Here is a 12,217-nt window from a genome sequence, read left to right as displayed (position 1 = left end):
ATGAGTCAGCAGTGCAATGCTGTTACAACAAAAGCAAATGCAATTTTATGTTGCATTATCAGAGCATGCAAGTACCGCTTTACTTAGCACTGGTTAGGCCTCAGCTGGAGGACTGTCCAATTTTGGTCACCTCTGTATAGAAAGGAGAGAAATTGGAAAGGATCCAGATGCAAGCAACAAAGATGATCAGAGGGATGGAATGTAAGCCATACGAGCAAAGGCTGAAGGAACTGGCAATGTTTAGTTTGGAAAAATGGAGATTAAGGGGGGACATGATAGCAGTTTTCAAATATTTAAAAGGCCGCTATAAAAAGATGGAGAGAAATTGTTCACTCTTGCCACAGAGGGCAGGACAAGAGGCAATGGGTTCAAACTACAGCACAGCAGATATAGATGAAATCTCAGGAAAAACTTGAACTGTAAGAACAGTAGGACAATGGAACAAACTGCTTAGGGAAGTGTAGCAGGGTGGATCCTTGCTCCTGCCCTGCAGGGGTTAAAAGCAGCCCTGGGAAGGGGGCTGAGCCTGGAGAAAGCAGCCTGTAGGCTGGGGCCCAAAGCCTGGGCTGATTGGGGAAAGTGGGCTCAGCTGTGGCCATGCTCCAAGCAGGCCCAGCAGGCCCCTATAAGAGGCAGTGAAGCCAGAAAGCCAGGACAGTCTCTCTCTGACTGGAGAGGGAGATAGGCCTGGCTCCTTGGGAACTCACCCAGGGGACCTAGAGGAAGGCAGGGCTGGGGAAAGGCCTTAGGAGCTGGGAAGCCCTAGGCCAGCAACTCCCCAGGCTGCAGGGCCTAATTCTAGGCCTCTGAGGTACAGGGCTTGCAGAGGGGCAGCCGGAGGGTGGGTAAAGGCAGCCAGGCCAAAACCTCTTTGCCTATGATGAGTGGCTGATACTGCAGTCTGCCCCAGGGTGTGGGGGCTAGGCAATGACTGGGCAGTAGCCAATACTGAGGCAAAGTGGGGATAGTGGGGTGGGGGTTCCCCTGGGAGGGGGGAGACCCAGTTAAAGGGACACAGGGGGCCAGCAGAGGACAGGTGGCTCACCGGCCTGCAGAGGGTGCTCTGGGCTGGGACCAAGCTAATTCCCAGAAGTCACCAGCAGGAGGCGCCGCAGGGGTGAGTCCGCTCATCTACAGGAAGTCATGGAAGTGCCTTAACTGGAGGCTTTCAAAAGGAGGCTAGATAGCCATCTGTTTAGCCACAACAAATCCCGCATTTTGGCACGGGGTTAGACTACATGACGCTTGTGGTTCTATGATCCTAAGAACATAACATAAGGTCAGACCAAAGGTCCATCTAGCCCATTATCTGTCTACTGACCGTGGCCAATGCCAGGTGCCGCAGAGGGAGTGAAGCTAACAGGCAATGATCAAGTGATCTCTCTCCTGCCATCCATCTCCATCCTCTGATGAACAGAAGCTAGGGACACCATTCTTTACCTTTCCTGGCTAATAGCCATTTATGGACTTAGCCACCACGAATTTATCCAGTTCTCTTTTAAACATTGTTATAGTCCCAGCCTTCACAACCTCCTCAGGTAAGGAGTTCCACAAGTTGACTGTGCGCTGTGTGAAGAAGAACTTCCTTTTATTTGTTTTAAACCTGCTACCTATTCATTTCATTTGGTGACCCCTAGTTCTTGTATTATGGGAATAAGTAAATAACTTTTCCTTATCCACTTTATCAACATCACTCATGATTTGATATACCTCTATCATATCCCCCCTTAGTCTCCTCTTTTCCAAGCTGAAGAGTCCTAGCCTCTTTAATCTTTCCTCATATGGGACCCTCTCCAAACCCCTAATCATCTTATTTGCCCTTTTCTGAACCTTTTCTAGTGCTAGAATATCTTTTTTGAGGTGAGGAGACCGCATCTGTACACAGTATTCGAGATGTGGGCGTACCATGGATTTATATAAGGGCAATAAGATATCCTCTGTCTCATTCTCTATCCCCTTTTTAATGATTCCTAACATCCTGGTCGCTTTTTTGATCGCCTCTGCGCAGACTGTCCACGATGACACCAAGATCTTTTTCCTGACTCATATCCTATATCTCAACCCCCCTGTATCTCTGTCCTTGTTAAAATTGTATCTACGCCCTTTCCTGTTCCTCTCAATAGCCCTTCCCCATTGTTGTTTTTATGGCTGAATGCTTTTGTCTGCCATCCAGTATTGCACTCTGCTGTCCTGCAGTATGGTAGAAATTGCTTGTAGTAAACTCTGCTTGAATAAAGCCTTGTTTCGTAGAGTTCTGTGGCATTGTCCTTGTAGGAAGGTATTGTTCTTAATTCCCTATTTTGTCTCCTATTTTGTTGAAAGTTCAGAATTGTCCTTGGGAAATCTGAACAGGCTAGAACATTAGGACTCTCCATTTATGGGGGAAGTAGATCAGTTGAGCTCTACTGACTGGACGAGGTTTTTTTGTACATCATGAAAATAAACTCCATGAAGGAACGTGATCCTAATCCTGTTAAGAGGAAGAGCACTGGCCTTTCCTCTGGTGGGTGGGGGTGGGGTGTGCATGCGCTAAATCGCTCCAGTGCATATCTCCCATGGGTCAGATGTAGGCTGTCATGCCACTTAGTCCTCCCTGACCTTTCTTTAATAAGCATCTCATTAAAGCCTAACTAGTGCTGCTTTGTTCTCTGGTTTCCCTATCAAAATTGTGCAGCTCCTGGAAATGTACACGAGCCAGCATTTGAACGAAGCCCCTGTTCTAATCAGGCCATTGTTTTATGTGTGCAGAAGCAGAGTGTGAAAGCTGGTGGCTTCCTGCCATGGATCCTACACACAGTTGTTTGAGGAGGGCACAGCCCTGTCTGTGGGGAAGCATGAATGTGGGTAAAGAGAGAAGGAAGCAGGAGATGGGGAGGAAGGAGAGAAACAAAAGTTAGGGAAGGGGAGGAAAGAGGGCAAAGGGCGGCAGCAGCAGCAGCAGTGGCCCTAAGAGGGGGAGATTCCTACTGAGTGGTGTCAAATGAAAAAAACCACCCTGTTACTGCATATGGCCAGATTCTCCCCAGAGCTCTGTGAGGCTGCCTGGTGACCCCTGGGGGGACCTAGACCCTCCCAGTGACTGCTGGCAGGAAGATCCGACAAGCACTGAAGGAAACTGGAGTCCTAAACTCCAGCACACGGACTGTATTTAAAAGTGGAAATGGGCCCATGAGTTGGATATTTCTTGACTGCAGGGCTGGGCAAACTACATCCTGCCCACGGGACCGTCCTGCCCGGTCCTTGAGCTCCCAGCCGAGGAGGCTACCTCCAGCCCATCTCCCATCGACCCCCCCCCCCCCGGAGCCTCACCTCACTGTGCCAGCAGCATTCTGGGGGGCAGGGCTGCAGACTCCTGCAGGGCAGTGTGTCTGGCTTCGTGCCGCTGCCAGACGCTGCTCTGAGTGGCATGTTAAGGGGACCAGGGCTGGGGGGTTGGAAAAGGGGCAGGGGGTCTCAGGGGACAGGAAGCAGGGGATGATTGGATGGGGTGGAGGTTCTGGGGGGCGGGGGTGGTCATGGGATGGGGAATGAGGGGTTGGATGGGGGTGGGAGTCTAGGGGGGTCGGGCAGGGGTGAGGATAGGGGTTGGGGCAGTCAGGGAACAAGGAGCAGGGGGGCTTAGATGGGGGTGGGATCTGGGAGGAGCGGTTAAGGGCACTGGGGTCTCTGGAGGAGGTGGTCGGGGACAAGGAGCAGGGGGGGTTAGATGGGTTAGGGATTCTGAGGGGGGCAGGGCCAGGCTGTTTGGGGAGGCACAGCCTTCCCTACCTGGCCCTCCATACAATTTTGCAAACCTGATGTGGCCCTTGGGCCAAGAAGTTGGCCCACCCCTGCATTACTGGAACCTGTCCTAATAGTCCCTCCAAACCCTCCTGCCATGCATAGTGGGGATCTGCTCCATCTATCTCCTAGAGCTGGAAGGGACCTCAAAAATGTCATCAAGTCCAGCCCCCTGCCTTCACTAGCAGGACCAAGTACTGATTTTTGCCCCAGATCCCTAAGTGGCCTCCTCAAGGACTGAGCTCACAACCCTGGGTTTAGCAGGCCAGTGCTCAAACCACTGAGCTATCCCTTCCCTCAAGACTGGTTCTTATAATCTCTAGGTTTGTCAGGACTAGAATGGTCTTGTTAACACACGGGCTAATGAACAGTGCCTGGGACTGGCACAGGTCAGCCTGGGCTGTTAGAGGTCACCATGGTCCTAGGCGGTGAGAAGACAAGGCAGACCTCTTGGGTCCATAGCAAGAGGTGCCAGGTCTGTACCTTAATGCTCCTAGGCTGAGGTTTTTAAAGGCCTCTTGAAATCTATCTTAAATGGTAACAAGGCTGTGAATTCTTTCGATTTTTGTTCGTTAGAAAACAGAAGCCCCCAGTTCTGGTGTGTGCTATATGCAGCTGCCCAAATGCCCATCTCCCTCACGCGCCAGTCTGTCCTTATCTTCCTTTCTCCAATCCCATTGCTGGTTTCCACACTCCTTTTCAGATCACATGCAAGACACTCGTCCTCCCCTTCATAGCTCAACACAGCTGTACCATGGCCACATCCCTGCTCTCCTCGCCTCCTGCCTCTCCTCTTTCACTCCTGCCTAGGCATCTCTAGCATCTCCCAGCTAAACAGTCACAAGATCTGCCCTCTCCTCCTTTGAACCCCCAAAGACCCACTTCCCCCGTGCCTTCTGAGGTGGATCAGGGGTATCAACCTGTTGCATCCTACATACTTCACTGTGTACAGCCACTGTGATCCTGGGTTGACACTTGCTGTACAGAGTCCAGACCCAGAATGACCTACCCGTGCTGAGCTGGGAAACAAAGAAATATGGCTTTAGAACCCCAACTCATGAAATACAACAGGTAGAATATGCTGGCTGCTTTTGAGTGTAATATCAACTATCTCCTTGAGTTAAGTGATGCCCCGGAGGCAGGCTTTTATTTTGGAGAGGAAGCATTTGAAGCTGGCAAGGGTCTCAGGAAATGGAATAAACTGGAGGCAGCACTCTGGTCTTATGATGACTAGCTCAGACCACAGGTTGAGGGAGTGAACAGTACTGCAGTGTGTCTATGGACTCTCCTCCCCCTCCCACATCTGGCTGGGATGTCTTCCTTTGAAAAGCTCTGAGCTCAAGGGTGGCTGCTCAGAGCAAGTCAGGAAGGTTGGAAATCGCTGGCTGCCAGCTGGACTGCCGTAAGTAGACTGCTAATTACTGCCATGTATTTCTTGTATGTATCGCTTCTTAGCATCAGGCAGGACTGGCAGATTCATGGCTTGGGAATGGCACAGAAACTGTGTCCTTTGTGCTTATGACTTGTGAACAGTTCAGTTTCTCTTCTTCTCTAGGTTTGCTTTCAGGGATTTTCATTACAGTTTGGCATCAGCTTTAAATCTTGAAACTTTCACTACCTGCTCTGGGGAATGTAGAGATTACGTGGCTTTAGTTTGTGAACATCTAAATGCTGTCCTTGCCACTAAATCAACCCTGTCAGGAGACCCATTTGCCACATGGTTGCCCCCCAATCAGGAATGCTGTCTCACCTGTGTGGCAAGATAGAACCATCTGGGGACTGATGTCCCCCTCCCAACGTGGCTGATACATGTACTGTCACTAGAACCTCTGACAAACACTATTCCAGGAATAGAGTAAATAACCCTCCTACAAGAGAACCTGATAGGTGTTTTGCATGGGTCCCATTCTTCTGGGCAGTAGCCATGGAAATGGATGGCTTTTATTCCTTTGAATAGCTGGTGTGTGAAAAGCTGAACAGCTCTATTGTGTGGAGCACGTTTAAGTGCTGTGGGAGCTGATTATTTCTGGTTATGTCTGTGGCAGGTATTCATTTCAAAGGGGGCTCAGTGTAGTGGAATCCACTTAGCTGTCTGGCTTGGCAAGAAGGGCTCCATTTGCGCACTAGGAGTCTTAGGGTTTGTCTGTGCTGCAGTTGGAGGTGTGGCTGCAGTATGTGTAGACGTAACCGATCTAGCTCTGGTACCAAAAGTAGTGAAGCCGCAGCAGCACAGTCGTTAGTATGGTTTTTACAGGCCTGCCAGGGATCCTAGGTATCAGCTTGAGCGGCTGGCCTGAGTTGAAGCCTGTGCTGTTAGGGCTTCATTGCTGTTAGTATTCGCACTAGTTAGGTCTGAGCGAGCTGGGGTGCGTCTGCATGGGCTGCAGTCACACCTCTAGTTCAGTGTAGACAGACCCTTAGACCAGGCTGAGTGCTTCCTCTTCAGCATTTGTCTGGATCCCGCCCCTAGTCTAGACCTTTCATGACCTGTAGTGTCTCTCTGGGATGTGTGAAGGACTGGCTGCCACTGGAGAGCTTACCCCAGAGAGGTCTGAGCAACAGGCCTGGCTGTCTCCAGGGAAGAGCCACAACGGACTATCCTTTACATAGCGTGTTGCCTCCTCAGAGACCTCGTTCTTCTTAACTGGCCCTTGCAGATCCCCTGGAAAACGGGTAGCATCGGGATCCCTATGGTACAACCAGTGCTTGTCTTTCATCTTCTGAGAGTAAGCCAAGAGGTGGCCAATCTTCCTTCAGTCGCTCTCTATAATCCCCAGTAATACTCTGCTACGTCAGTCCCAGGGCTCCACAGAGGAGTGGCCCCACCTATATCTGCATTGTCTGCATGCCCTGAAAACTGGTTCTGCTCATGGATGAGTGGGGTTGGTGGGTGGGAACTGAGACAGGGTGTCTGCCACAAAGCAATGGAGGGAATTGGTGTCCGGAGTTGGGATTAGAACTCAGGATCTGGTTTCGCGCTCCTAGTCCTGTGTGTAAGTCCTGGTCTTCTTCTCTTAATGTCTTGATAAGCCTTCAAACGGAACGCACTGCCCCTGTATAGAGAGCTGGCCCCAGAACTAAACTGTGATGTGAAAGAGTCAGCAAAATGAGATGCAGAGGAAATTTATCCCTTTAACCTATTTTTCCCTTCCCTACTTTTCTTCCTCACTCAGTAGGATGCTGTTGAGGATGCAGGTGAACCCACTGCATATGCTAGAAGTGCTGTGTAGACAGGTGAACCTGTCCAGGTCTCAGTAGTCAGTGTAATTTTATTTCCTTCCCTGAGTGCATTAATAAGTGCTAAAGCAGGCAGCAGTGCAGTCTGGAGAGCAAACCTCCCCTTCGCATAAAATACCTGCCACTGACAGCTGGGTGTGTGCTCTGGACTGAACCTACTTAAAGCTTTTGCCATAATAGGAGCTAGTGTCTGGCCCCAGTTAGACTCTGGCTTTGTAAAAGCAGTGCCCCTTGCAGGATATGCAGCTCTTCGCCTGGCAGTCCACTTGTTATTCTGGATTGCTCTTGCTGCCTTAAGACTTGTTGCAGACCCACAAACCCACTAATTTACTAGAGCTGCTGCTCCAAGCCATCTGTTCCCACCATCAGCTGGGGAGAGTGAACATCCTTGATTGTAACTTCAGTCGATTAGTGCCCAGCGCTCACTATGCAGCCAGGCTGACTTTTTCCTTGCTCTCCAGTGGGGTAACTCTTATTTTTAAATGATTTTTCCCTGTATTGATTCCCTTTGCACAACGGCTTGAGCTGTCTCTCCGTCATTACCGTACTTTAAGGGCTCACGAAATATCTTACTACATGTGTCAAATAGCTGTACAGATCTTACGGGTGTGTGTGACGGGGAGATCAGTGGTCCTCGTTCCTTAGGGAGAAAAGTTTGGGGGCTTTGTGTGAACATCACCAAGGGCAGTATTAACCAACTCAGACTTGAAAAAACAAAACCAATCCCCTTCCCCCCACAAACGGCACAACAGAACCAAATTCCACTTTCTCACTCGAATACTTCACTGTCATTTTTTAAGGTAGTTAGCTTTTTCTGAATGCTCCTCCCACTGCTGACATCCCCTGCCTCCCCAGCAACCCAAGACAAAGAGTAAATCATTAAAATCTAAAAAATAATCCCTACCTCCCACACAGTTTTTTACCTGAAAAAGAAGAAGAGCCAAGATTTCCTGGAGCTGCTAGGGACTTGGCTATTGCTGTTGATTTTACAGGTATGTTAGGGAGAAGGGTGGCAGTTTAAAGCTCTAAGACGGAGGGATAGTTGTTTAATTTCAACACTGGTGCATCCAGGGAAAAGCCATTAAAGACATCAGTGGGGGAATGAAGGTGGTTTTCGGGGGAGGAGAGAGGATTTCATATTATCCTACTGTGGGAAGGAAGGGGTGGCAGAATGCACAAAATCCTCAAACTCTGGAAACATCACTTAATTATTTAGCTTAAAGGGGTTCTCAAACTGGGGGTTGGGACCCATCAGGGGATTACAAGGTTATTACATGGGGGGGGGCGGTCGCGAGCTGTCAACCTCCGCCCCAAATCCTGCTTTGCTCCAGCATTTATAATGGTGTTATAAATTAAAAACAATTTTTAATATATTTAAGGGGGGTCAAACTCAGAGGCTTGCTATGTGAAAGGGGTCACCAGTAAAAAAGCTTGAGAGCACTGGTAAACTCGGAGCTCACTCCAGCCTGTATCAGTTTCTGGTGTGCTTATCTCAACATCTCCCCTTCCACTTTCCAACCACCTAAAAACGTATACAAAAGCTGAGTTGTTTCCTGATCACTATTGCTCCCATATCAAAGACCTTTCTCCATCTCTTCTGCACACAACACTCCCCTTCCCACTGTCTGCTGTAGCTTGTGGCTTTAGGATGGTTGAGGTGGGTTTTCATTTCATTGGGTTTTTTTTTTTTTAATTATATCACTTTGTTGTGAATAGACTCTTAGACCATAAAGGAGCCAGAGCACAGTCTGTTGTAGTCAATAGGGCTACCTAACACCTCTCTCCAAGGGGAGCAGAGCAATGCTTTTCAGTTTTGTCAAGCTCTGGGAGAGCCTTCAGAACTGGTGCTAAATGACTTAACTAAGGCCACACGGCAAATTGGTGGCAGAGCTGGGAAGAGAGCCTAAGTCTCCTGAATCACTGTCTATTTGAGGCACGATGCTTCTGTCCAAGGCCCTGGTTGTTCTGCAGTGCCCATGCAGCATGTCTCTTGCAAGTCCTAATATACAGGGCTGTATAGTCGTATGCCCCTTTGCCTGGGCAGGAGAGATTTGAGGCTTGGGGCTGTGTGTGTCAGTGAATGTTTCCTCCACTCTGGTTCTTTGGCTTTGAAATTTAACAGTTGTATGTGCATGTAGGTGAGGCAATAGGCTCTTCTGATGCACTGAACAAATAAACACTGAGCCCACCTGTAATTCTTGCTCCCAGGTGAGACCGCTGAGGATACAGTAGTTACTTTCTTCTGCTATTTGCACTAGCCCCTAATATTCCCTTAATTTGCTCACAGTCTGATTATGCCTGTGTGGCCTCTGTACTCCTCATGCCAAACCCTTGGGTTTGAACAGTAAGTATGGAAAGAGGGATTCTTTCTTCCCCCTCCGCCCAGTAGATTACATTAGCTGTATCATTCACTTCACTGTTTGATATGAGGTATAAGTTGTCCCCTTCTCTGTATCCCTATGCCTCACCGACTCTCCAGCTCCTTTCTAAATCTCCTCTGAACCTTAATCCCTTTCTGCCTTTGCTCTTTTACTCTCCAGAGCATTTTGAGATCAGCTCCTGTGACAGGCACCTCACCCCAGTGAGGGGGAGAAACCATGACCAGCATTAACCATTTATTTGCTCTCTTCTTGTTCTAAAGTGCCCGTCCAGACCCACTTGATTTGCAGTAAACAGATTTAATGGGTTTGGATTTGCAGCCTTCTATATGTTTTTCTCTCTCTCATTATGTCTAAAGTAATTACAGGGGAGAGGTGAAGAACAAAAGTTCCTCAAAATGAGACTGGCTTGCCTGGGGCTATTCCAGACCTTTCCATCAGCAATAACTCTGGTCCCAAACTAATGCAATTTTTGGATAGACCTGTTCCCAATCAAATGCATGGCTGCCAATTAGGAGAATTATTGTGAATCTGATACCTTGATAGATGAAATTAAAATAGGGCTTGGGAGCAATTAGAGTCTGAAGCAACAAAAGTCAGCTTTTGCATGTTCAATGTCTGGAGTTTAGAGGAGACTTTTTCACTTAATGAGTTAAAAAGGATCCTTTCTTCCCTGCTGCATGTTTTCTCAATTGGATTATAGGTTCTTCAGGGTAGCAACCTTGTGCCTACCACCCACTAGAGAGTTGCAAAGATATTAAAGAAATTAACATAATGGAAACACACCTCATTGGAAATGCAACGTTTGCTTTGAGTTCTGTGTATGGAACTTGAGGAATGATGGTATGTCCCAAGCTATGAGCCACAGCAGTTTTCGTGGTGTGGCTTGTTGGAGGCCTGACTTCTTCTTTGTGGACAATAGAAACTGCCTTCTGTTTGGGGAAGAGTTTCCTGTTACTCTCGCCCTAACATCCATTATTCCATCTTTCTTCAAGGCTCCCACTGTCCTGTGTGTGCCATCATTGACAACTCTGCAGTAAAGATGTCCAGCTACCATGCAAACCATACAATGAACAGCTCCATGGCATCCACCTCTGAGCATTATCATCCAACCTCGGAACACCATCACCCTACAACATCACCGGGGCATAATCATGGAGAAGGGATGATGACGATGGTAAGTGAAGTCCAGAAAAGTACACATCATCCAGAGCTTAAATTGAGCTCGGTTTCCAAAGTCCAAAGACTTTTGCCTCCCTGAACAGGTGGCTCTTTGTAGCAAGGAGTCAGAATCAGTTTTCTAAAATGCTTATTTATTAATGTTTAGCTGCAGGGAGGACATGACTTAATAGCACTAAATCCATCCACCCAGTTGCTGAGCTCACTTCCTGAGGGGTGTTTCTCTACAAGGATTCTTTAAATCCTCTAATATTGCTGCTTGCCCCAAATGCGCTGTTCTGTCTTCAGTGGCAGCTATTAACATAAATGAAAATCTGTCCTGCCTTGGTTTGTGTATCTGAGCTGGGAGAAGCAACAAGGGCAGTTTCCCCAGAGGACATTCTGTCATATGAAATGTGTTCAAGAGTTGGGCTCATTTTACTGCAAACTGTGCTTCCCTTGCAGAAAGCCAGGTAGCCTGCATGCTTGGCACCCCACCTTTTGTGAGCAGAAGACATGCATGAAAGCCTGAGTGTTTCTGGAAGGGCCTCTCTAGGCATTTGCTGAGATAGCTGCTCCGAGTCATTTGGACCAAAGAATATGTGGTCTTTCCTTACTGGGATTTGCCTATAGACAAAAGGAAATGAATAGAACAGAAGTTACCAAACTTTTATATTGGTGACCCCTTTCATATAACAAGCCTCTGAGTGTGACCCCCTTTATGAATTAAAAACACTTTTTTTATATATATATTTAACGCCATTATAAATGCTGATTGCAAAGTGGGGTTTGGGGTGGAGGCTGACATCTCACAACCCCGCCTCCCATGTAATAACCTCGTGACCCCCTGAGGGGTCCTGACTCCCATTTGAGAACTCCTGGAATAGAACTCTTCATCTGAGCTCTTAGCAAGAACATTAACCAGCTCTGTGATGAACATTCACTGTAATAAATGAGAGAAGCATCTAAGTTACGATTGAATCAAACTAACCAAGTCCAACCCCATTGCTTAACTCATCCCCATGCCCTGAGTGCAGGACAGTGCCAGGCTTAATGTACAGTATTTTGGTGGGTGCCAGTCTGTGTGTCAGTCACCATGTTGTTTCCTCTACTGTAGGGGTGGGCAAACTTTTTGGACCGAGGGTCACATTGGGGTTGCAAAATTGTATGGAGGGCCGAGTAGTGAAGGCTGTGCCTCCCCAAACAGCCTGGCTGGGTGGCACTGTCACAGAGTCCTCTTGCCAGCAGAGGGAGACAGAAACTTTCCCTCTAATCCACCCTGGCTGCCTGTCTGCATTGTTCTCCTCTCACTACAGGTGGAAATACCTTACTGACTGGCTCCACTAGCTTTCTGGTATTTGTGCTGCTTTTTCCCTTACAAACTGTTCCTACCCCTAGGACTGAGAGTTGTCTTTGCACCCATTTTCATACTAAATGTTATGTGGTAGCCACTACAGATGCTGCTCCCGTAAGTGGACCCTGTATACTGTGGGCCATTGGAGAGAGGGGCCATTCCACTCAGCTGACATTTGCTGCTGTCTGGTTTGCCATGTGAAATGAGATGGGTGGCTTCCCTCCCTGCTAACACAACTTCCTGAATCCTGCTGGTACCAGCCCAGACGCCCACCCTGCATTTCTGTTATGCTGGTGGAATCAGGACTCTC

General features: G+C 48.3%; 1 protein-coding gene across 7 annotated transcripts in view; it reads left to right on the top strand.

Moving 5' to 3' along the window:
- Nucleotides 1–12,217, top strand: part of SLC31A1 (solute carrier family 31 member 1) — an 86,572-nt gene that overhangs the window by 66,534 nt on the left and 7,821 nt on the right. For 6 of the 7 annotated variants that reach the window (XM_050926573.1, XM_050926571.1, XM_050926570.1 and 3 more), the window contains one exon: nt 10,391–10,572. In XM_050926573.1, coding sequence (XP_050782530.1) covers nt 10,438–10,572 — 135 coding nt within the window. In that variant the 5' untranslated portion in view covers nt 10,391–10,437. Of the gene's footprint in view, nt 1–7,953; nt 8,010–10,390; nt 10,573–12,217 lie in introns of those variants that run through there. The other variant, XM_050926577.1, reaches the window with a different exon arrangement.

Source organism: Gopherus flavomarginatus, chromosome 17 (assembly GCF_025201925.1).
Source record: "Gopherus flavomarginatus isolate rGopFla2 chromosome 17, rGopFla2.mat.asm, whole genome shotgun sequence".
Taxonomy (NCBI): Eukaryota; Metazoa; Chordata; order Testudines; family Testudinidae; genus Gopherus; species Gopherus flavomarginatus.
Note: the sequence above shows the minus strand (reverse complement) of the source record. Positions and strands in the feature narration are given on the sequence as shown.